We start from the raw sequence: 26,057 nt of genomic DNA on the forward strand, positions 1-26,057 counted from the left end.
AAAAATATAATTTATAAATTTTATTAATTATAATAATTATATTACTATTTAATTTTAATTCTCTCCATGTCTAATTTTGGGCCAACCCCTATTCAAAGCGGACCTCATTAATTTTAATAATTATTTTCACTATCAAGTTTTAAATTATTTGTTTTTTATCTGATTAAGAGAGATGTATGATAAGATGAATTTTTAAAAAATTATAGAAATATTTATTATGTTTAGTAAAAATAATTATAAAATTAAAAAAATTAATTAATATTTTTTTATTTATTTTAAAACAATAGATGATTTAAAAAGGTAATTTTTAAAAATACATATAAAAGTGGACGAGGAGTATATAATAATTTAATTCTTAAGTCCTTAAGTCTCCATGTTTAATTTTGGGTCTACTCTTTGTCCTAGAGGTGAATATTATTTAATTCAAATCGAATAAGTCGAATCGACTTGTTTTAATTTAAAAATTTGATTCGATTTTTAAAATAGTTTAATTCAGTTTGATTTTATACTATAAAAATTTCGATTATTTTGGTTCAGTTCGATTTTGAAGTGAAAAAAATCAGTTAAATCGAACTAAATTAAATAATTTTATTGATTTTTAAATTGATTTATTTTTATGAAAAATTTATGAATTATATATAATTATATATATATAAATTATTTAATTTTATTGATTAATGGTTATTAGATTCAAATCAATATTAAAATTAGATGAAATAACTTGAAAATTAAATTTAAATTAAAAAATTAATCAAAAATTAAAATCAATCATTTTAAATTAAATTAAACTAAAATAAAATTACTTAATTCAATTTAATTTTCCATCCATTTTAACTTAATTTACTTTTTAAAATATATAATTTAATTTTTATAATTTAATTCGATTTAATTTAGACGGATCGTCCACGCCTAAATTCTGTCCGCTCCAACAAGGTGGGTGCTACTGGTACATATTCCTATGGTTAATTTAAAACGCCAAGTTGTCAATTTGCGTTTCCAGAAATCAACTTTCTTGCTTTTTAAATTGGGGGTTCAGTACTCCTCTCGTCACTTTTTATTTTAATATACCTCTTCTACTCTTGCCTTTGGAAGAACTAGGTTTAGTCAAGAAAGAGTTTTCAATCTTGTTTCAGTGTCATTTTCCGTGGCTGCATCTGCGATCAACAGCGCCCCAGAAAGGCAACGCCATGTATTCCTTAGTTCATCAGCTATGTCTATGTGCTGCTGCTTTGTCTCAGAAATAGTCAAAGTTTGAATATAGAGTTGAAGAGCAGAAAAAGGTCTCACAGTGGTTGTTACTTTGTTTGATTTTGGTTTGCTTATTGTTGTTTAAGAATTAGGGAACTTACAAGGATTGAACTAGCACTGATAACCCAAGTTACAAATATTTGAAACTTATGGTCCTGAGATATGTTCTTGGAGATTATGTGAAAATGAAATTACAAATGCTTTTCTGAATTCAATTGATAGTCTGCTTTTCAGAAGCGCAGGTGATGCTAAAAATAGCAATAGTTCAAGGCAAGAATTGTCATTACTCTAATTTTCCCTTGCAGGATTCTGGACTTGCAAGGAACCTCTGTCTGGTTCTTGAATCTGAGTTTTAAGAAAATGGATTGCTGCTCTGTTTTTTGTTTGCTTGGAGTTGCCAATTCTTTTTTTTTTTTTTCTGTTATTTGAGTAAAATTAATTCATATTTTTGTTTGTTGGGATTTTTTTTTTTTTAGTTTAAAGGAGCTTCTCGTGGATCTTCATTAAGTTGGCGTATGAGTTTGAAAATTGCTCTTTAAACAGCAACGTAAGCTTTTTTTCCAATATTTTAACACCTTTGGATTGAAGGTGACTAATCCTTTCATTCACATTAAGCTCTTAAAACCATGCTGGGTTTGAAATTACTTGCACTTGCTATGTTTTGAAACCATGCTGTTGATATCAATTGCATTAGATAGATAGTATTAGTTATAGTTTGAGAAAATTAACTAAATAATGAATAATACATTGTTACCCAAAAAATATATATATAATATGGGTGGACATGTACATAAGATATATATATATATATATATATATCTTAGACATATAAAAAATAAATGGGCGTGAACGTAAAACAAATTTAACTCTTTCTTTTTTTTATTTTTTTTTTCTATTTTTTTACTATTAACAGATTATGTTAAATTTTAGAAAATTAAAAAATTCACATGTTAATTAGTAATAATAATAAAACTAATAAACTTTATTTAAGTTATATATTAATTATTATTAACAATAAAAAAATATAGCTTAAAAAATAGAAATAGAATGAATTATTAACATGTTATGTGATGCATTAAAAAACTAAATGCCATTTTATTTAATATTAATAATAAGACAAATGAATTTTATTTAATATATATATATATATATATATATATATATATATATATATATGTATATATATATATATATATATATATAAAACTGAGAATTTTATCTTGAGGAATCTGCCCTATCTTTTTAAGTGCCAATTGCATGGAGGAAAAAGAATATATCATCTTCAAAATATAACACATGTCCATCTCTTAGCCATGAAAGTATAGCAAGTGCCAAACTTAAACTTTTATTATTAATGATAAAAATAATTAAAATATGAAAATAAGATGCATTAAAGTTTAAGTTTGGCACTTGCTATACTTTCATGGCTAAGAGATAGACATGTATTCACACACATATATATTTTGAAGATGATATATTCTTTTTCCTCCATGCAATTGGCACTTAAAAAGATAGGGCAGATTCCTCAAGATAAAATTCTCAGTTTTATATATATTGTTTATATATATATATATATATATATATTCTCTTTTTCCTCCATGCAATTGGCACTTAAAAAGATAGGGCAGATTCCTCAATATGAAATTCTCAGCTCAAAACGCTAGGCTAGGAATTTATTATACTATTTTTTGTTCCTGCTTTCGAGTCTTTTAAACTCCCTTGGAGTTGCGTAATGACAAATGAGGATAGCTGATAGTGCTTTGTAAACCATCCATCTCATATTAACATGATAATCATACCATATCAAACAATTTCTTGCTCTAAAATCAAATCTTAAGATAGTCTAGTAGTCCAGTTTCATTGGATTGTTAATCTGGTAGTTGTATGTGTCTCCTCCTCTTGCTGTTGTAAGAACTAGTTTTAGTCAAGAAAAGAGTTTTCAATTTTGTTTCAGTACAATTTTCCATGGCTGCATCTACTATCTACAACCCCAGAAAGGAAAAACCATTTCTTCCTTAGTTTCAGAGACAAAAAAAAAAAAAAAAGATATATATATATATATATAAAAAACTATAAGTTCACTAGCTATATCTATGTGCTGCTGCTTTGTCACAGAAACAAATCAAAACCCTGATAGATAAAAGAGTTGACACAGTAGAAAGAGATCTCACTTAGCTTGATGCAGCATGTAGTATGGAAAATGATCAACGCATGATTAAACCCTTGAAAATGAACAAGATCTAATCTAAGATCTTAAGAAACATAAGATTCAATCAGAATCTAAGGAGAAAATAAAGTAAACCAGCTTTATAAAGAAAAAAACTTTATTTAATAAATCTGGAATCTTGTACATAATGAAAATATAATAGGTATTTATAGTATTCTAAATTAGAAATGAATTAAATAGTCATAATCTAAATAGAATAAGATAACTATTATCTACGAGTTTTAGGTAAATATAGATACAATAGGAAATCTAGATAGAATAAGAAAATAATTAATTCTAATTGAAATTGGATAACTAATAAATATTTCTATTAAAATAAAATAAAATAAATGCTCTGCATTATTTACCCTCACTTTCGAGAAAATTGTTAGAGAAAATTTCAATCTTTATTGAAATCTCCTTGGCTTGATGTTCTTCTTTCCCCATGACTCTCTCTTCAAACTCTTCATCATCTATCGTAACAAAAGGCATTGTAAAGGTGTCAAATTCAAGATGATCCCTTTATTCTACAAAATCTTTTAATGATATATTTTCAAATTTTTGTATGAACATTGAGCTCCTCATTAAGCATGTTGATTTATCTTGTTCACAATCTTCCTCTTCATCCTCTCTATCAGGTTCACAATAGATTTCATCATCATGTTTTTCAACAATGTTAACAGATTTCCTCTTTGGACATTCATTAGACTTGTGCCCCATCTCATTGCACCTATAGCATTTGACTGGAACGGGTTTAGCATGGGGATTATTGGTCTTTGGAGAGTTAGAACTGCTGACTTTACTGTTGACACTTGCAGGATTCTTGGCTATCTTCACATTACCATTCAAAGAAACATCTTATGAGGTTTCCTCCTTTTTATTTCTAGCTTGGTGGTCATGTTTATCATATGTGGGATAATAAATTTGGCGAGTTTTCTCCTGCAACATAATTTCAGCTTTCAAGGCTAAGTTCCTTACATCCTACACACTCATTACCATCTGAATTCTAGTTTTATGACAAATTGAAGATTTTAATTCCCTCAAATATCGCGCTGCATGTTGATTATCACTTTTGGACAAGTGATTTTTTGTTGCTAACCTCAAGAATTTAGTGGTATATTCATTGACACTCTTATTTTTCTACAAACAATATTGGTAAGCTTTAAATAAATATTGTTCATAGTTTGGAGGTAAAAATCTACCCCTTTATAATTATTGCATCCTCCTCCATGAAGTGATTGGATTGCACCCTTCTCGCTTCCTTGTCTCTTTCAATTGATCCCATCATTCAAAAGCTCCTCCCTTTAATCTATAAGCCACTAATTTCACCTTCGTTCCTTCAGAATTTCAGTATACTCGAAGAAATAATCCACCTCAGTCAACCAATCAAGAAAACTTTCAATGTCAAGATCTCTACTAAAGGTAGGGATATCCATCTTTAATTTGAACTCATCATCCTTCCTATGGTGTTGTTGGAAATTTCAGCCACCTCTTCCTTGTTCTTGGTGTGCAACATACCAGAAGTCCATCTCCTCATCCTCGCTTGTATCATCCTCCATCATAGCCCTTTTTCTAGGGTTGAAGATAATAGGTTCAAGTTCATCTCTACCGGGGTTAGATCCACCGGCTTGAATAAGTACTTGATTCCTATTTTCACGAACATTCACCCTAGTGCGCAATTGCTCTTGGATCTCTTGCAATGGTCGCATAATTTCTGTCGTAGAGTTTTGCTGCTCTTCGATTGCTCTCCAAACAGTTGATAACCCCTGATCACCATCACAAGGTTGATTGCTATCACCACCACTAGTATTGGTCATCGTAATGAGGGTGAAATCCCTACTCTAAAACCACCTGATGCAGCGTGTAAAGTAAAAAAGGATCGACACACGATCAAATCCTTGAAAATAAAAAAAAAAAGATCTAATTCAAGCTTTTAATAAACACAGGATTTAATCCAGAATCTAAGGAAAAAATAAAGCAAACTAGCTTTGTAAAGAAAAGAACTTCATTGAATAAATTTAGAAACTTATACATAATGAAAATACAATGCGTAATGCATATTTATAGTATTCTAAATCCTAATCTAAGTAGGAATGAATTAAATATAATTAATCTAAATAGAATAAGATAACATAAATATAATAGAAAATTTAGATAGAATAGAAAAATAACTAATTCTAATTGAAATTGGATAACTAATAAATATATCTATTTAAATAAAATAAAATAAATGTTCCGCATCATAGCTACCTTGTAAACGATTGAAGAATCCAATATTTTCATGTTCTTTTTTTCCAAAGGTTATGCAAGTTCGCCATGGTGCTTGGATGACCTAGAGAAGAAACAGGTGGTTTGACTGATTTTCTAACAAGTAGATCCATCTGACCTACATTAAAGAGCTTGGAAAATTTTTAGATGAACGCGGAGAAGGTGCAAAGTTTAATATCTGTCTTGTCAGAAGCTTCCAGTCTATCTAGATGCATCATTGGTAAATTTGATTTGTTAGGAAAGGACCATTTTTTCACTTAAGTTTTCTATATTACATTGTGGTTAATTTCAAGTTATTCTTGTTTGTTCTTTGCAGGCCTTCTAACTCACAGGAAATTGCTGGAGATATTTGGAAGACATTGAATAAGAGATGTCATCTACTTCCCCTATAGATTTTGTTGGAATTGATTCGCGCATTGAGAGAGTTGAATCCTTGCTATGCATTGGATCATTGGATGTTCGCATTGATGGAATATCGGGAATGGGTGGTATAGGAAAGACGACTAATGCTGAAGCTGTGTTCAAGCGTAATCTTGCTCAATTTGAAAGCTGCCACTTCTTTGCAAATGTGAGGGAAGAGTCAGAAAAACATGGGTTATTAAATTTTCGAAGTGAGCTTCTTTCTAAAATATGTGGGAAAGGAAATTTTAATAGAAGAACTCCCAATTTTGGGTTCTCTTTCGGCAAGAATAGGCTTTGTCGAAAAAAGGCCCTTATTGTTCTTGATGATGTGAATAGCTCAATGCAATTGCAAGAACTGTTAGTTGATTTAAGTCATTTGTTTGGCCAAGGAAGTAAAATCATTGTAACAAGTAGGGATAGGCAAGTGCTCAAAAGTGGAGTTGATGAAATATATGAGGCTGAGAGCTTAAATCGTGATGAATCTCTTCTACTCCTTAGCGTGCATGCTTTTAACCAAAATCACCCCTTCCAAGAGTTTATGCAGTCATCAAAGAGTGCAATCTATTATGCAAAAGGCAATCCACTAGCCCTTATAGTTTTGGGTTGCTTTTGTTTGAAAAAAGGAAACAGGATTGGGAAATTGCATTGAATAAACTGAGAAGAACATCAAATGTGGGAATAAAGAATGTCTTAAGATTAAGTTATGATGGATTAGAAACCGAAGACAAGGAAATATTTCTTGATATTGCATGTTTCTTTAAAGGCGAGGATGTATATTTTGTGAAAAGAATACTTGATGGCTGTGGTTTCTCTATGGATTTAGGAATTAACATGCTTGTGGATAAGTCTCTCATTACTATTTCAAACAACAAGTTGTGGATGCATGATTTGCTACAAGAAATGGGTTGGGAAATTGTTCAGAAAGAATCTATTGAAGAACCTGGCAAACGTAGCAGATTGTGGCACCACGAGGATGTCTATCATGTGTTGACAAAAAATACGGTAAGAGCCAAGTACAAAAAATTTACATGGACTTCAGTAATCAAATAGATAATAATTGGTTAGTGTCAATTTCCATATGTTTTCTACATTGGTTTCATAATTGCTTAAATGTATAATTTGTACCTTCCTTCACTGAATTAGTCCTCTAGACCTGATTTTCATTCCCAGTTAATTTGATTTTGGTTATCAGGGGACTCAAGAGGTTGAGGGCATAGCTTTAGACCTCTCTCAAACGAAAGAGTTGCGCTTGACCTCCAATACTTTCAAGAAGATGTATAATCTTAGATTGCTCAAGTTTCATGATTCTGACTTTGAAAATTTCTCTAAAGTGCACTTTCCTGATGAAGGCCTTACATTTCATTCAAATAAGTTGCGATATCTCCACTGGTATAGGTACCCTTCAAAATCCTTGCCAGCTAACTTTTGTCCTGAAAACCTTGTTGAGCTCAATCTTCCTCGTAGCAATGTTGAACAACTCTGGGAAGGAGTGCAGGTATATATTAATTTCCAAATGGATCAAATCTGTTCTTTTGTCCTGCAAAATGGATTATAAGTTCCAGAAATACTGACTTATTTTAGTGATTTATATTTTGATACAGGACCTTGTGAAGCTGAAGCGGATCGATCTCAGTTACTCTAAGTATTTGATTCAAATCCCAGATCTTTCAAATGCTAAAGAACTTGAGAGTTTGAATCTTAAAGGGTGCACAAATTTGGTTGAGGTCTCCTCATATGTTCAGAATCTTAACAAGCTTGAATATCTGAATATGGAAGGTTGTAAAAATCTTAGTTGTATTCCGAGCACATTTGCTTCCAAGCTTGTAAGAACTTTGAATCTGATTGGTTGCTCAAATCTCAAGAAGTTCCCAGAGATTGCAGGAAATGTGGAAGAATTATTTTTAAATTACACTGCTATAGAAGTTGTTCCCTCAGCAATTGAGTGCCTTACCAAGCTTGTCTCTTTGTGTCTCACAAGCTGCGCAAAGCTCAGAAGTTTACCAAGCCACATTTGCAAGTTGAAATGTCTTCGAATGCTGAATTTATGTGGCTGCTCGAAACTTGAGAGTTTCCCAGAAATTTTGGAGGCTATGGAAGGTTTGAAATACCTTTATTTGGCTAACTGCAGAAATCTTCGGAGTCTTCCGAACAGCATTGGTAATTTGAAAAATCTTGCAGAGCTTGATTTAAGAGGGACAATGATTAAAGAGCTACCCTCGTCCATTGAGCATCTAACTGGCCTTGATCAGTTAGAACTACAGAACTGCAAAAGCCTGGTGAACCTTCCGGACAGCATTTGTAATTTAAAATCCCTGAAAAATCTTCACATCGATGGTTGTCCAAAACTTGACAAGTTGCCAGAGAACCTGGATAATTTAGAATCTCTGGAGGATTTAGATATAAGTGGAAGTGCTGTAAAACAACTGCCATCCTCTATCATACATTTAAAAAGTCTCGGAAGGTTATTGTTTAGAGTTCAAGATTCAGCAGGTTTATTACAAATTCCCACAGCAATAGACAGACTATCCTCATTGAAGACACTATTTCTAAGTGGAAACAACTTCGAAAGCATACCTGCAAGCATTGAACACCTTTCTCAGTTGCACTCGCTTGACGTGGCCTACTGCAGAAGGCTTCGCTCTCTGCCAGAGCTTCCTGGGAGTCTACAACATCTATATGCACATGAATGCACATCATTAGAAAGTGTACTTAGCAGCAAACACTTCTCTGAGATAGATTATATGCTTGAAAGTAGCAATTTCAAGCATTTTGCATTTACCAATTGCATCAAAATGGATCAAAAGACTCGCAGAAGCATTCTTGCAGGCACAGAGCAGAGAATTCAAGTTGTGGCTACTGCGTCAGATCAACTATATAATGATGAAAGGGTCTCTCTCTCTCTCTCTCTCTTTGTAGTCTTCACACGCACAGACACTATGTTTCATGTTTCTAAATTCACAATACTTGTTGTACAACAGGGTTCGGTTAAAATTCATTTGCCTGGCGGTGAAATTCCAATGTGGTTCTGCAACCAAAATATGGGATCTTCAGTAAGTATGCAGCTTCATTCAAGCTACAGTCAATTAAAGGGAATTGCTTTATGTGTTGTGCTCGAATTTGAGGAAAATTATGTGGATTCCGGTTTGATTGTTAGATGCAAATGCCACTTCAAAACAAACCACGGTGGAAGCAGTGATCTGAATTTCAATTTGAATAACTGGCTTCAATGGTATTACAAACCAATTCTCTTTAAGTCAGATCATTTGTTTGTATGGGATGATCCTTGCTTTGACGCTAATATAATTGATGAAGATTGGTTTGGTAAATACAGTGAGGCCACTTTCGAATTCTTTCCTCTAGATTATAAAGAAAACCTCTTACGGAATTGCAAGGTGAAGAAGTGTGGAGTTCGTCTGCTACTTTGTGAGAGGATAGCCATCAGAACCTATAATTCTGATGAGGAAGAGGAACCATGTCCTAAGAGATTGAAATGTCTCCAAGAATAGCCATGTGAATCTGTACTTTTTCTTCACCAGTCTCTCTCTGTTTGAAATGTAGATGTTCATGTTTCAGTAATATATATAGACTAGTTGGCAAATTGATGCATGAACTCTCTCTCTCTCTCTCTCTGTATATGTTATTATCATTTGTTGTAAATTCTGATAAAAATGGATTGCCTTGATCAGGCTGATGAAGTAATTGCTTTCTTTTATTTGACCCATTTTACATGTTGAATTTATGCCAATATGCATCAGAATGGAACAAAGCACTGCATGAGTATCTTTTACTAATAATTCATACAAGAAAATTCTAAAATTGAAATATTTACTCTGTTTGTTTTTGTAGAAAATAATTTATATATTAAAAATATTTTTTATTTTTTTATTGTAATAGTAAAGTAATGTTATTTGTTTATATCAAATATGTATAAGTGTTTTCACACTTTAATAAAATTTTTAAAGTTTAGAAAATAAATTTTCCTTGAAAAGAAGAAGTCTTTTTTCTTAAAAATAATTACCTTATTTATTTACAGAAAATAATTTTATATTTTTTATTTTCAATTTTCTATAAAACTCTAGTTTTTATTTTTTATAGAAAACAAGAGAAAAAAATATAAAACATATTCATATGCGAATAATAAAAAGCGAATTTATAATTCAAATAAATAGAAAAATATTCATATCTTTCATAATTAAAAAATTATTATAAAATATATTTTAAAATTTATTTTATTTTTAAAGTTTTTTAATTATTTTATAATAATATGATTACTTTTTTAAATAATTATTCAATTTTAATTATAAAAAAACTATAATATAATTTCAATTATAAAAAATTATAATATAATTTTAATTATAAAAATATCATTGTTTTCTATTTTGAAAATAATTGTAAAACAAACTTTTATTATAAAAGAAAATAATAAAAAACAACTCAAAATTATTTTCTAAATCTCAGTTAAATTTTATAAAATTGGTTTTCAATTCTCTATCATAAAACTCTGTTTTTTTAGTTTTTTTTAAAATATTTTTAAAAAATTAATCTAATTTTTTATGAGTGAATATACTATTTTTTCTTTAATTTTATAAATATTTTTCATTGGCTTTTTTTTTAAGCATGTCAAATACAAAAAGAAATATTTTTTTTAAAAAAATATTATTGACAGAATAAATAGAGCGTTAAACTATAATTGGAAACCCATTTGGTAAAAATGTTGGTTCATGGCCAAGACAATTTGGATGTTTCTTTATCTTTCAAAAGATCTTGCAAATAAACTCTAAAATATTTTATATAATCTCATTATTTTATAGAATATTTTAATTGCTCTCCTAATATATAGATTAAAGTATTTTTTTTAAATATAAAAATTAAATAATTAACTTTATTATAAGAAAAAAAAATTCTTTGTATTTCATTTATTTACGAGGGTAGGTGAAAATATGGGTAGCCACGGTCTGATTCAAAACTAGAATCGGCTTGGTAAAAATTGAAATCGACTTTGAATTGGATTGAAATTGCTATTTTATAGTTTGATTTATGTTCTTATTTTTTAGAAATTGTGAATCGACGATTTAAACCTGATTAAATCAACAGTTTCGAGCTGAATTAAATTTATGATTTAAATATAAAATAACTCAATAAATATCTCGTTACATTCCTAATTTATTTATACATATTTTAAGTTATTTACACAATTATTTTCTATATTTTTTTAATTTTTAATACTCTCTTAATTTTTCTCAAATTCTTTAAATAATTATTTTTCATACTCTTTTTAATTTTAATTACTTTCTCAATTTTTCTATTTTATTATTTTATAAACTCATTGAAATTTTTTATATTATTTCAATTAATCTATTATTATTTTATATTTTTAATAAAATTTTTCATACCATTTATTTTTTTCTCTTTTATATTTTTTTAATTATTAAATTTTATTATATGATTTTTAGAAAAATGATAAATAATAAAATCAAAAACTTTAATTTTTCTAAGCCCTGAATAAAATTAAATTCATATACTTTTTTTAATTTTTTTAAAAAAAATAAATTTCACTTCTAATTTTTCAATAAATCTTAATTTTTTTATTAAATTTTTTATAAAAATAAATTAATTTTTATTTTATTTTATTTTAATTGACATATTTTAAAAAAAAAAATTAAATATTTTTATAAATATAATTTAATTTTAACCCAATAAAATTTTCTTTTAACCTTTTTAAAATCATCCTTGAACCATCCTAAATCATCTGCTGAATTATCTTGAATCATCCTTTTTCCAATCCACCTTTAAATTATTTTAAATTGAGGCTCCAATTGAAACCAACAATTTAGTAACTATCTTTCAAATTGTTCTGTAACGATTTGATTATGGTTCGAAACCCGTAACCAATGGTTCTCACCCCTCGTTGAAAATCTTTAGCAAGTTGATAAACATGATCTTTCTTCTACTTCCAAGCTCTCTGTACAGGCCACTCGTAGTCGTAGCCAATCCCAATCTCTCACACACAACCAGACTTTGTAAATTAGAAATTGGTGAACGAAACTTGCCAATTTTAAGCTTATATTTCTCTATTTCCTTGTAATTTCTCACGAAAAAGGAGAACGATGACATGCTGTGCGGCGTTTGGAAACCGGATAACCATATACAATCCTCTCCCAGAGATTAAATTATTCAGGATTAGGAGTAGTAGCAGTGTTAGATTGAACAAGTATTATGGAGGTTACAGTTTCCCCAAGCAAATTTTCTGTTCCAACGTTTTCCCACCTCAAAACAACTATTTGGAGCTGAAGAAACTTGGGGTTCACTATGACAGTCTCAGAATCTTGGAATGGGATAAGCTCTGCGATTTGGTCTCCTCCTTCGCCGGCACTTCCTTGGGTCGTGAAGCCTCCAAGGTTACTGTTATTCTTCATTTGCTGTTTAATGATATTTTTATTCAGTAAAATTTGATAATTCTTCGAGAAATTAAGAAATTGATGGGAAAAGCAGGAACCCATTTTCACATTAGCTTTATTTTGATGAATTGGATGGATGGCAGCTGCAATTATGGTCCTTGAATAAGAGCTATAAGGAAAGTTTGATGCTTTTGCAAGAAACAAATGCGGCTGTGGAAATGCACAAGCACGGTGCTTGCCGCTTGGACTTCACTGGCATCGATCTTCTTCTGGTTAGTCACTTGATATGTTCTCCGTTTGTTTTGCTCTTGATGCTATTTCCTCATAATTCCCCTTGTCCTCCAAGTGTCTTGTTTTGTTTGTCCTTTTAAAAAGGTGAAATCAGCTATTGGACATGCTTGGAGGGGTTTACCACTCGGTGCAAATGAAGCAATGGCTGTTAAAGCTATGTTAGAGCTTGCTGATTGTTTGCGGCTTAATCTTGAAGCTGCAATCAAGGAAGACGCTGATTGGTACAATCGCTTTATGCCTCTTTCCCAAATGGTAATAAGGATTCGGTTTTTAATCCACAAATTTGTTGTTTGAAGAGGTTCATGTCTTGTTTCTTATCTTTTTTTTGGATATATACGACTTGCAGATAATGGAACTGGTTATAAATCGATCATTAGTTAGGATGATACAGCAAGTTATAGATGAAGATGGCTCTGTCAAAGACTCTGCTGTTTGTTCCTTATTTTTTTCTGAGTTTATACACACATTGACAGCTCTATTGCACACACTTTTCCTTTTTCAATATGATTGCTTTCAAGTTCTACCGTCTTATTTCAGTTTTGTTTCTTGGCGTAGAGTCCTGCCCTGAGAAGATCACGTGATCAAGTACGGATACTTGAAAAAAAGGTAAAATCTGTTTTTACCTGAAGTCAAACTGATATTGGGAATTTCCAGAAGTTTTATGTAAAAACTTCAAGTTTGGCATCAATTTATAATTCAAAAGGGATACTAGTGAAAATCTTAACAGGAAAATTGTGGCCAACAACATATTGACAATATAATACATTTTCTAAAGACTCCTATAGCACCCTGGTGCCTTTCTTATCAAGATGCGATTCCATTACTATTTATCTCATGGATATGGATTGCACATTCACCCTATCTCTCACTTTTTTTTTAGAAAAAAAAAATTTTTTTGTTTAAGATTTTTTGTTTAAAGTAGGGGCTATATTTTGTTGTGGAACCTTAGATGTTGTATGAAGACATTGAAAGGGATGTAAAAGTCCTTCGCAGTGCTTGCAAAATTCACTTGAGGATGAATGTCCCTTCTCTGTTGTATGTTAGCCTTTGCTTGGGCCTAAAACTAGGGCTGACTGGCCTTTGCATATTAGTCCCATTGGCTGCATTTGGTATGCAAGATGGGAGAAGACAGGACAAATCCTTCTTGTCTTGCATATGATACACACTCGAGACAAGCAACAACAATAAGAATAGCTAAGCCTTAATCCCAAACTAGTTGGGGGTTGACTATATGGATCATTTTTCACCATTTAGCTCTGTTTAAGACCCATTTCGCATCGATATTCAAGAATTGTTAATTTTTTATGTTACTTCTCTCTACGCCATTTTAGATCTCTCTATTTTCTTCTTTACTCATTTCACCACTAATTTATTACATTTTTCGTACTGGAGCATTTGATTATCTATGTTTGATTTGACTAGACCATCTTAATGGACACTCTCATTTTATCCCCAATGTGCGCAGTGTGCTACATTCACTCTCCGATGGATGTGGTTATTCCTACTTATTTACAATAATATGCTTAAATATTTAAAGATTGTTAACTTTGATTTATTTTTTTAAATTTATAATTGTAATATTTAATTAAAAATAATTATTCAATGCAAAAAATTATAAAAGTTACAATAGCAATAAAAATAAAAAATAGAGCATTTAAAAAATAAAATAATGTAAATAAATATTTTATTTTCCACTTGTAGGTTTGAAATTTTAAAAAATAATAACCAATATATATATATATATATATATATATATATATATATATATATATATATATGTTGGGTCTAAATATTGTTTTTGTTTTATTATGCTGTACTATTTTGTTTAATAAATACTTTTAATTAAGAGATTAGAGGCAACATAAAGGGTATTTTAGTTATTTTAACAATTCAGTTTGTTTCGTGATCTTGTCTATTTCACACCAAACATTAGGCTGGACAACAATTGTCTTGTCTTGTCTGGTCCAGTGATGTCCCATACACACATTTTTCCCGTCTTGCATACCAAAAATGAAAATTATGAACTTTGCTCTTATGGATAAGTGCCTTATTCTTTGGATTACTTGTTAATCTGATGGTGTCCTCTGATTAATAATTTGAGTTGGTCAATATATCTTCAAAGTGAATTCTCTACATTTTATTCCAGACTTCTTCAGTTTTGACTCTGTTATTGTGTTCTTTGTTCAGTTATATCAGTTATTGGACAGCATAATTAGGAAGGATATGAAAGAAGCATCATTTCTGGTAAGATCATCTATAGATATGATCTTTTCTGCTTCTTTATGTTTTGTTCCCAGCTATTTTAACAGTATTGGTTCAGGAAGCAACTAATGTTGACGGCAGATGGTGTATAAAATCAGGGACTAATCAGCTGACAAGTTTCAAGGGCCTACTGTTGTCAAGGTGTGTAAGATTAGTTTTACAGCATTCTTTGCTTTTTCACATGAATATATATGTAAGATTAGTTTCACAGAATTCTTTGCTTTTTCACTTGAATATATTAGTTGATGGATTTTATGGATTGTGTGTGAGAGAGATATTTTTCTTTATTAACTTTTGTGGATCAAAAAAGACAAACACTATCTCTCTCTCTCCATGGAAAATAAAAGTCTATTGTCCAATGCAAATGATCTTAATCATGAGCCAATGATTTTCAACAACCATGATGCTACTGTGGTATAAGTGCCACTTTCATCAAGGCCTCAACGGCAATGCCTGGATCCAGTCAACTATGTTAACTCAGCAGTGAAGGCAATATGTATGCTTCATGGTAATTAAAGTTATTGAGCACACAGATAATTTCACGAATGAGAATTTTCTAACATTTTTTTAAATTAAAAACTTGATCATATAGTCTAAACCTATACATAAAGATTCTGAATAATTATCTGGCAAGTTGGAACTTCCAAAACTCAAACCATGTGTTTATTGTTTGGTTACACAATTTAACATTTTAATATATATATATATATATCAACTTCTCAAGAAAATGTTATTTAGCATAGAAATGAGATCCATATTAACATTTCTATTAAATTGTGTCTTGTGGATTTGATATGCTAAGTTTTAACTTAACCGCCTTTTTCTCCCTTTTTTTTCCGTAAATATTCTTCTGTGCCTAACCATATTTTAATTTGTGGGGGCTTAGCCTATAAATGCTTAAATATTCCATTTCTGAATAATATGCCGCTGTAGTGATTCAGGCACAGGAAGCATTTTAGAACCACTCTCAGCTGTTCCTTTGAATGATGAGTTACAAAGAACAAGAGCATCAGTGGCAAAGGCAGAGACAGATGTGCTTTTGGTGTTGACAGAAAAGGTAGCTGGTTTCATCTGGTGAAATTTATATTCATTATCCATATTCTTGCCTTAGTCATCATGTTTTCATTTGTAATTTATGCAGATGCAAAAGGATCTTGATGACATTGAAAAAGTATTGAAAAACGTAATTCAACTAGATGTGGTAGGTGTCTGCCGCTCTGCTATGTCTGTCTCTCTCATTCTCATACACATAGGCACTAAAATTATCCATTAAATAAGGTTTCAGAGTAAAGGTGCTACTATATTTATAGTTATTCCTGCTTCATAATTGATATGTTCTAATTGATACACAATTACTAGTAAGCGAAAAGGTTTAGCCAACCTTCAAAATCAGAGGAGTGAGTTTCTGAAGTTGTAAATTCTGTTTAGCTTCTATTAGGGAATTTTTCATTGTAACGTAACTTTCTGGGTGCTATTGAATTGGCTGAAATATTCTGTTATTCTGTCTAAATCATAGGACAGTATTGCTCATGAAAGATGGGAGTACTTACTAAGGTTTATGCCTTTATGGGCAGTGATGGTGCTTTATGTTACCAGGACTTTGAATATCATATCATCTTCCATTATGTAACATATTGGGACTTATAATGTGATTTTATGGGGCTGATATTTGTTCTTTTGGTCTCTGATGCATTTCTGTGATTTTAAAATGGAAGTAAAATGCATATCGGCTGAAATTTCAGTAGCAGATGTTACACTCCATATCACAAGCAGTGTAACAGCTGTTACCCCGGTAATTCTTATCAGCATCCATTTTTTGTTTTACTCTTCTCCTTTTTCTCAGCGACCCACCAACTCTTTCAAATAAAGTAAGTCATGTTTTATCACCCCATAAAGTGTTCTTTTAGGTGTTTGTTGTGTTGATATGTTGCATGTTTTAGTTAGATTCTTGATTTAATGTTGATTTGAGTTCTTTTGCTAATTTTGTGAAAATTTTCATAGTAGTGGTGGCCAATTTAGTGTTGATTTGGTCCAATTCTGCAACACCATGACCGTTTTGTTATTTAGAACCTTGTTGCCTTCAGGGCATAAACACAATATATAGCTTGTTGTGCAAGTCTCAACACAAGGTCCTCCATAAGAGTTATTGCATTTTCAGATAATCTTTGCATTTTTATTGCACTTTCTCATGTTAATTTAGCTAAATATTGTGGTGAATTATTCCTCATTGTGATTCTTTACATGTAGATCAATGCCCGAGCAACTTATAGTATTTCATTTGAAGGTGCATGCCCTGATTTATATCTGCCGGAAGACATTGATGGATCCTTCTCTGCTGAATCATCAGAGAAGAAAGCTTCAAAGGCACCATACGCCTTTAAGAGAGAGTGGCTATTGTATATACCCAAAGCTTATCATCCTTTATTACTTCAGCAGCATCGACAAAATTTGCAGAAGGCGGAGAAGGATGCCAAAAATGCTGCTGCTGTAAGGATTACACTGTGCTAACCAGCTCGAGTTATAAATTTGTTTTCATTGGTTTAAGCACAATTAATTTCTAGTTCTTTGAAAGTGACCAACTTTGGCCCATACAGATTTACTCTAGTTGAAAGTGACCATCTAATTCTTTCGAAAATCAGCTTCCAATATTGTCGTCACAGAGGGATATATCAACAGAAAGATAGGTCCATTAATAGAGGCCACAAAATTTATCAACCTTTTTGTAAGTTAATTTTGCATGTAATGAAATTAAATGGTTTTAGAATAGATGGCCTGACCACAACAGCAACCAATAACTAAAGCATGGGATGAAATTAGTCATTTCAGAAGTACAGGCCACAACCACAATCGAGTATTGGGAAAAGCTCAATAATTTTTGGGCAATTAACATTTTCATTCCTTGTTAAACTTCTGCAATTTTCTACCGTCATTCTGATTGTTTGCATATCTTTTGTTTATTTCCTTTTGTTTTCTGCTTTGGGAAATTAAGAGAAAATTCCAAGGGGATAATGGTTCATGGAAAGGAGAAAGAAACGTAGATCTTTTATCCTTAGAAATACAGGCGTCTTTTATATGTAATTGTTTGTTTATTAAAACTATTTGTGGCTGTGTTTTCATTATTGTTTTCAAGCCTCTTAAATTCATTCAACTTTTCTTTATGGGGTTAATTACAAAACACTTCTTGATATTTGCCTTAAAAAATGCATTTTGCCATTTGGTCCCTGCTATTTCAAAATTAGCAATTTTAGTCCTGATAGTACTATTAGTGAAGATTACAAGATTTTGAGGGATTAAAGTGTGATCTAAATTAAAATATAAGAGACTAAAATGTAATGAAAAAATTCTTAATTTTATCATGAAGGACTAAAGTGTAGTCATTAACAAACTACAAGGACCAAAACTGGTCATTTTGAAATAGCAAATGCTAAAGTTTATATTATGAAAACCCTTGGGAGGTTTTCATATTTATTTCTTTTTTAGGTGACTTATTACTTTTTTTTTTCATTTAGAGGAAATTTATTCATGGCTGTCAGGTTTCTGCAGTGGAACAAGTTCATCCAGTTCCAATTGATCTTTTTATTGCCCAGAAAACGAGAGTCCTGGTTATAACCGGTCCTAATACAGGGGGAAAAACCATTTGCTTAAAGACTGTTGGATTGACTGCTATGATGGGCAAATCAGGTTGATTCAACACTATTGATTATTTTTGTATATCTTGTCATACATTTCCATGGGATGTTGAATAGGGGAATCAAAAGTTCTTATATCATGTGATTGAGTTTTTGGCCTCTTCTCAATCTTAATTTCGTGATGCTTTTCTGTTTATATGATGTGGAGTATATCTATTAGTGTAGACAACTTTAGATATTGTCATTGGGCATCAAGTAAAGGAAGTTGAAGCCACTTATAAGATGGAAAAGTAGTTAGAAATTTTGATTTCCTATTAATTGAGCTGGTTAATTTGTTTCCTGATATTGATGATGGAAATCATATTCAATTTTATCTCCCACTTGGTTCATGATAAAACTGAATGATTATATATCGCAAGAAATTAGTATTGCATTAGATGTTATACTTGTCAGCTTTATTTTCTTAATAAAATAACGTCATTTATCATATAATCTTCAACTAATTTGTTCAACATTGCAGGTCTTTATGTTTTGTCTTCTGAATCTGCACGACTTCCTTGGTTTGATTACATTTTAGCTGATATTGGCGATGAGCAGTCGTTGTCCCAATCTTTATCTACATTCTCTGGCCATTTGAAACAAATAAGTGTACGTGGAATATCCCTTTTAGAATTATTTTTCAGCATATTTGTGTCTGGATTTTTTTGGGTTATGGCACAATAAGCTATTTGCTTGCTTGGGCTAGTTTTCTTCTTCTTCTTCTTCTTCTTCTTCCTTTTGTGTGTGTGTGTGTGTGTGTGTGTGTGTGTGTGCAAATGATGGATATGCATGCCAGGGTACTGTAAACTGATTACAAAGTTTATTTACTCTGGATGCACTATTCTATTTTTGATGCCATTATGAGTTGGGCTATCCATGCATGTTATTAACATCCTCATAGGCTTTTTATATTGATTGCATATAGTTAATAAGAATTATTAAAATTTGAGATTATTAAAAGGCGCACATCATTTGAAGTTATTGCAATGATTTACCGTCCTGCACAATCTGTGGTAATTTTTTCCCCCAAATTATTTATGTTTTTCTGATGAGAGAAAGTACAAGCAATTTAATTGGTTTATCTTACAGGACATTCGGTCTCAGTCAACAAATCAGTCACTGGTGCTACTGGATGAAGTATGTTCCCTCTTTCTTTTTCTTTCTTTTTCTTTCTTTTGTTGGTGATAGTTATCTCATTGGATACTGTATTACTGGTTATATCAGCTTAAATAACATATGATAATATAACTATGAGGTAAAGATTTTAATCCACTAACTCACAAAGAGAGGTAAAGGATAATGCAAACAACATATGAATACACACATCTTGCATTTTTTAGGTTGGTGCAGGGACAAATCCGCTTGAAGGAGCTGCACTGGGGATGTCACTGCTGGAATCATTTGCTGACGGTGGTGCTTTATTGACAATAGCTACAACGCATCATGGTGAACTTAAATCCCTGAAATACAGGCATGTGGTGAATATAGTAAAGATGCAATAATTGTTCTGGGATTGCCATGTTTCTCTGTTTATATGTCTCATTCAACATAGGGTTCATCCTTTGATATGAGAAATAAATTTGATTGCTGGCTTTTTGTTCTGGGTTTCACATTAAAAATTGCTTCTATGACAGTAATGGCACCTTTGAAAATGCTTGCATGGAGTTTGATGAAGTGAATCTAAAGCCAACTTACAGGATTCTTTGGGGAATACCAGGTTTTCTTTCTTGGTTGCTTGATTATTTAATATATTTCTGGTCTAACACTGGATATGTGAAGTGATGTTTACGAAGTTATTGAAGCTATCCCTTAAATATGATATTTCTTTTCCCTTTCGTTGTGATCATTTTGGTGTCAAGTCAAGGACACAGAACAAAAGGTTGGTTACTTAACATTAGAAACAGAACCCTCAATCTGTTCCCAAACGGTTGCAAAAATTTGTCTATCTTCTTAGCATTTGCATATAGAAAGTTTGTATTTGAAACAGAATGACTTTTCATGTTCCAACTAACTGATATGGTATACCTAAGCCAAACTTGTTGCAAATAAATCAAGGGGCAGGTATGAATGCTTTCTCTTCTGCAGATAACTACCTATCATGTGTCATGGCCCAATGTTCGGGATCAAGTTAATGGAACAAGGACTGTGAAATCAAAATCTGGGTTGGTGGTGGCTTTTTGTTTACTTTCTTTTCTTGCTTTGTTACCTATGATTAGCAACATTGGAAAGAACCCTTCGATCTCAGGAACTTATGTTTGTGGAAATAAACTTCTTTTAATTCACTCCATTTTCCTCATAAATATTCACAGAACTAAAATTTGGAATAACTGTAAAGAAGGAAACTGGCTCATGTTTATAGCATACATGACAGGCTTACAACTGAAACATAACAATTAACAACTGAACAATTAAAAGTTATGGAATTATATATGCTTCGTTAGAAATTTGAAACCTTTTCTCATTGGTGGTTACATTACTTTTGTTTATTGCAAAGCCTTTTTTTTTTTATTCCTATGATGTTACTTTATTTCTTTTGAGTGTTTTACATGATCAAGTTATTTTTCACCATTTAGATTTCCTTTCTGTTATATATATATATATGTACTTGTGGAATTGATCAATATTTGTTATTAGATATTTTATGAACAAAAAATTTATTGTATAGTATTATGATAAAGTATAGGTGTCAAACTTTGCCCCTCCTCCCTGTCCCCACGCTAAATTTTTTACTCTCTCATTGAAAAGGTGTTTATTAGGATTGTTGTTTTTTTTTTTTTTTGTGTGTGTGTGTTGGGGGTGTTGGGGTGTGTGTGTGGGGAGGAGAGAGAGAGAGAGAGAGAGGCGCCTCCCTGCCCTCAAACTAAATTTTTGACTCCGTCGTTGAAAAGGTGTTCATTAGAGAGAGAGAGACAGAGAGAGAGAGAGAGCTGTGGTTTTGGGAAGAGAGGGGAATATAACCCTTTGAGAGAGAGAGAGAGAGAGTGAATTGAAGGCTTGGCATGAGCAACCGTGGTTTTGGGAAGGGATAGAGAGAGAGAGAGAGAGAGAGAGAGAGAGAGAGAGAGAGTGTGTGTGTGTGCATTGAAGGCTTGGCATTAGCAACTGTGGTTTCGGAAGAGAGAGAGAGAGAGAGAGAGAGAGAGAGTGCATTGAAGGCTTGGCATGAGCAACTGTGGTTTCGAGAATATAAGCCTTTTACTATTAGTCTTGACAATGCACTTCTCTCTAAATTTAAGAACTTCAGTATGGTTTTCTTCTAAGGAATAAGTTAGTTTGTATTTGAGACTCATTTTTCTGATACACGGGCATCAAGTATTTTCCATATTCATCTACATGAAAAGGTGAAATAAGATCAAGTATTGATTTTCTGTTGTTTGCAGCTGTTGGTATTTCCTCACTTGGCCTTAGTTCATATCTTAAGAAATGTGATTCTTTTTATAGGTCGTTCAAATGCCATCAACATATCTGAAAAGTTGGGACTGCCGGGCATAGTTATTAGTAATGCTCGAGAATTATATGGTGCTGCTAGTGCAGAGATTAATGAGGTAACAAGCACAATTTAAAAAAAAAAAAGTTTGTTTTTAACTAACCTTGAAATTGGTTTCCAGCCCACAGTATTCATTTGAAATTGGTTTGTTTCTATCTCGCCTTTAGAAATATCTACTGCAATTTTCCATTTGACTGCATGAATATGCAATGGAAACCCTATGCATTTTTTGACCGATAGTTATTGAATTTAAGCCAATTCCAACAAGATTGGGATCAAGATAGTTTTGGTCTGTATGCTGCTTAGTTGTGAGTTTCAGCGGAAGTTTGTTGTTCTAACTGTGTTATTGTGTATTATAGGTAGAGGTCACACTAGTTTTTCAAAGAAGAAAATCGTAAGCATGGGAGAAGATTGTATATATATATATTTTTGTTGGAGTTTTATCATTTTCAACCCATCAGTTTACTGGATGATAGATTCATTGTTCTCTTCAACTGTCAACTATAATCCTTGCAATATCTTACAGGTCATAATTGATATGGAAAGATTCAAGCAAGATTTTCAAGAGCTTTTAGATGAGGCACAACTTCATCTGATGTGAGAATCTATGGCTTAAAGTCTTTAGAAAATTGTTCTTGTAAGGTCAATCAGGGTTAATTTGGAGAAAAAAAAAATTATCATAGTAATGGCCAATATCTGTGTACTCTGCCTGTCAATGTGCCTATACAGGCCTAAGCTGTTTGTCATTTTTTTAAATAAAAATTTTAAATTAGTGTATTTCCATAAAATTTTCATTTCACAATATGGCATTTCACTGTAGTAGGAAATTAACCTCATGTATGCACGCATGCTTACATCCATTCAGTACATATTCAAGTTTTTATCCTGTGGAAGGATCTATATGTTTTGGTAGCAACAACTACAAAGTCTTTTTCTGAGCAGTATGTCTTAGTATGGTCATAATGAACTAATATGTAATCTCTGCTATTTTAATAGACACAATAATCACGTTTTTTTATTCAATTTAACAGGGCTCAAGAGCCATGGTTTATATTTTAAGTTATTTTCCACCAGGGTATACTTGTTTTTATTGATAAAGATTAGTCTTCAAATTTCAAAATCATCTTTATGAGTTCATTTTCTTTTTCCCTTAAAAGAAGATGAACTAACTTTTTCTTCGTGGCAAGTGATGCAAGTCCAACATTTTTTTTTTGGTAAACATTTATCATATAACATTGATTCTCAGTGTTTAAATGTTGCTTAGTAAAGATGAATCTGTATGCTTGTGGATGCTAATCTAATATTCTAATATCTGTCTTTTTACCACAGGCTCTCAAGAAATCTTCATGAAAAACTATTGCTGGCCGGAAGGAAGATTGTGGAGCATGGTTCTGGTCAAAGACACTGGAAGATGCAAGAAATCTCCAAGGCTGCTGCTGTGGCACGATCTACCCTTCACAAGAAAGTGCGGCAACTTCGTGCATACTTAGCAAAACCTTCTGAGCCCCCTACAGCCAATAAAAGAAAACTTTTGACAAGTGACCAATGTCCTACAGTTGATAATAGTGGAAATACCACAGCAAGTAGAAGTTTATCTGCAGTTGAAATTAGAACACAATCACCATCAGGTATATCTAAAACCCTGATGAAATATTTTACTAGGTCCAGTGGCCTGCTGGAGGCTCAAAATGTGTCTGCGTTTCATCACTTGAAAGCTGTGTCTGATGGTATTCTTGTTCACTGCAGTAAGGACTGAGCTTCCTCAGGTTGGTGATACAGTGTATGTTTCATCCCTAGGAAGAAAAGCAACAGTTTTGAGAGTGGATCAATCTAAAGAAGAAATAGTAGTTCAAGCTGGCAACATGAAGTTGAAATTGAAATTAATGGATATTGGGACTTGAATGGTAAGAAATAAGCTGACATGTCTGTCTGCCTAGTTAAGTTGGTCCATAACTATGTTACTTGATTCAGAGACGAATATATGATATGGGCATGTGTCCAGGAGTCAGAGTTGGCTGCTTTCTGAAATCTTCATAGATTAGTTCAGTGAATTTTTACATCTTTACATTGGTGTATAAGTAGTAGCTTATGAATACCGGTATGGATGTTGCTCCAGCTTTTTTTTTCTAAGTACTTAAAATGTTATTTGTATGTTTGTGTGCTTGTATATTACTGTTTTTTCTTTTTGTAGACTTGTATGCCAAACCCTGGGAAGAAGGGATTTTGTTGAACAACATTGCGACATCATCTTTAGGCAAAAGGAAGAAAGGAATGACTGCTGTATACAGGGCTGCAAACAATTGAAAATTGACATTTAAAAGATGGAGGGAAACGAAGATTTGCAAAATTACTTCCGAGAATGTGGCACCAGAGAGTGTGGACAACATCAGTGAAATTACCTACCTGCATGTATAGTCTGAAAGACTCGATTTGTTCACGTCGAAGATACTGAAGGAGACCTAATGATGCTAGGTGTTCTTTCAGTACACTTTGTTTAAAGATGAGTAAAATGACTTGCTAGTTGCAAACTGTTATCAGAAATATAAAAACGGTTGCTTGTTTATTCAATTTGCTGTTTTCCAATTTGTTTTTGTGTTTTTTTGCTGTTTTCTTAGGTTATAACCATACATTTTCTTCTGGTTCATTTTGAGTTTCACCCCTTGTAGGGTAAATTCCTTGCATAAGTAAGTGTTACTTGATAAAGTTAATTGCTTATTATTAGCTTCAAAACTACTTGATTTGATAATAACAAACCTAAATGAAATTGATCTAACCACTTTGAGTTGTGTTGAAAGAATAGTTTCATATTGCTTCTAAAAGGATTATATCTCCTGGAATTAAGTTACAAGATCAAGAAGATCAAGCTTGAAGAATCCTGAACGCTAATAAAATCAAATTTTTAGATATTGTGTATATGAGAAAGAATATGCTTTTAAAAGGATACCTAAAGTTCTCAATCTTTCCTAAGTTTTGAAAATATTTTTGGAAAGTTTTTTTTTAGAAAAGATTATTATTTAATTTTTTTTATTTTAATAAAATTAATTTTAAAAAATATATTAGTTAGTCCTTATATTTTTGTTACATTCACTGTTTATTTAGTTTAAATCAAAATTTCTGTTGCTCAATGCATTCAAATGAAAAAAAAAAAATTATTGTTATTTTATGGAGACTAAATAGTTTAAGACTTAAAAAATAGAGCGGTTATATAGTTATATTTTTTAAATTATAAAGATTAAATAAAATTTAAATTAAGACTTAAAATGACAAAAGAAATTAAAGAGTAAATGGATCAAAATACATGGATATATATTTTTAAAATCAAATAGTTTTGTTAAAATAAAAGAATTAAATTTTTTTTTTTTTTCTTGAGCAAAGCTCAAACAGAGCTACCAAAATATATTATTTAAGTCCGCACAGAAGTACACTATTCAATAAAATGTGAAAGACATGAACTTCTCAACTCAACATAAGCATGTTCTTGATAGAGGTTATGATGGATCGGACATTTCTTAGGATCACCTTTGCCAACGATAAAATTCACGGCTGCGAAAACAATGCTCCAGTAACCCAAATCCCAAGTTCAATTGAGCCCCTCATGGTAGGATAGCCCATTGCTTAGCACCCATAACCCAAGTCTTATCGAAACCAGCTGCGAGACCACTACGCCAATTGCCCCTACCGTCTTGAATTAAACATCCACCATAAGCCGGCCAACCTGCAGCTGCTTTTGAAGGCTCCATCTGAGCTGAGCTCATAATAGGTTGAAGGAGGTATCGTCCATTAAATTCACATAGCCATAATAATCACCACTCTTTACAAAAATGGTC

The 26,057-nt window shown here is 31.8% G+C and overlaps 1 protein-coding gene and 1 pseudogene across 4 annotated transcripts; both read left to right on the top strand.

Annotated features, from left to right (window-relative positions):
• Positions 1-938: 938 nt before the first annotated feature.
• On the top strand, positions 939-9,819 carry LOC131171385 (disease resistance protein RUN1-like; annotated as a pseudogene).
• Positions 9,820-11,869: 2,050 nt separating this feature from the next.
• On the top strand, positions 11,870-24,798 carry LOC131169127 (uncharacterized). Of its 4 annotated transcripts, none has more exons than XM_058131405.1 (20): positions 11,870-12,522; positions 12,666-12,794; positions 12,898-13,065; positions 13,160-13,243; positions 13,369-13,419; positions 15,001-15,057; positions 15,134-15,216; positions 16,009-16,132; positions 16,217-16,276; positions 17,323-17,562; positions 18,609-18,756; positions 19,225-19,352; positions 19,833-19,880; positions 20,084-20,214; positions 20,378-20,460; positions 22,185-22,288; positions 22,757-22,827; positions 23,560-23,858; positions 23,977-24,134; positions 24,422-24,798. In XM_058131405.1, exons 1-19 carry the CDS (start codon positions 12,232-12,234, stop codon positions 24,129-24,131), a joined length of 2,454 nt encoding a protein of 817 aa, XP_057987388.1. In that variant the 5' UTR covers positions 11,870-12,231; the 3' UTR covers positions 24,132-24,134; positions 24,422-24,798. The 4 variants fall into 4 exon arrangements, with proteins under 4 accessions (XP_057987388.1, XP_057987389.1, XP_057987387.1 ...); XM_058131406.1 differs by having other exon boundaries at positions 24,485-24,798; XM_058131404.1 differs by having other exon boundaries at positions 23,977-24,798.
• The last annotated feature ends 1,259 nt before the right edge of the window (positions 24,799-26,057 follow it).

Source organism: Hevea brasiliensis, chromosome 12 (genome assembly GCF_030052815.1).
Source record: "Hevea brasiliensis isolate MT/VB/25A 57/8 chromosome 12, ASM3005281v1, whole genome shotgun sequence".
Lineage (NCBI taxonomy): Eukaryota > Viridiplantae > Streptophyta > Magnoliopsida > Malpighiales > Euphorbiaceae > Hevea > Hevea brasiliensis.

Bases quoted from the DNA above. Each gene is read 5' to 3' on its own strand.
- LOC131169127 (XM_058131404.1), top strand. From the start codon at position 12,232: ATGACATGCTGTGCGGCGTTTGGAAACCGGATAACCATATACAATCCT. The intron at 15,058-15,133 runs GTAAGATCATCT...GTATTGGTTCAG, and splicing joins TGAAAGAAGCATCATTTCTG to GAAGCAACTAATGTTGACGG. The intron at 18,757-19,224 runs GTTGATTCAACA...TCAACATTGCAG, and splicing joins TGCTATGATGGGCAAATCAG to GTCTTTATGTTTTGTCTTCT.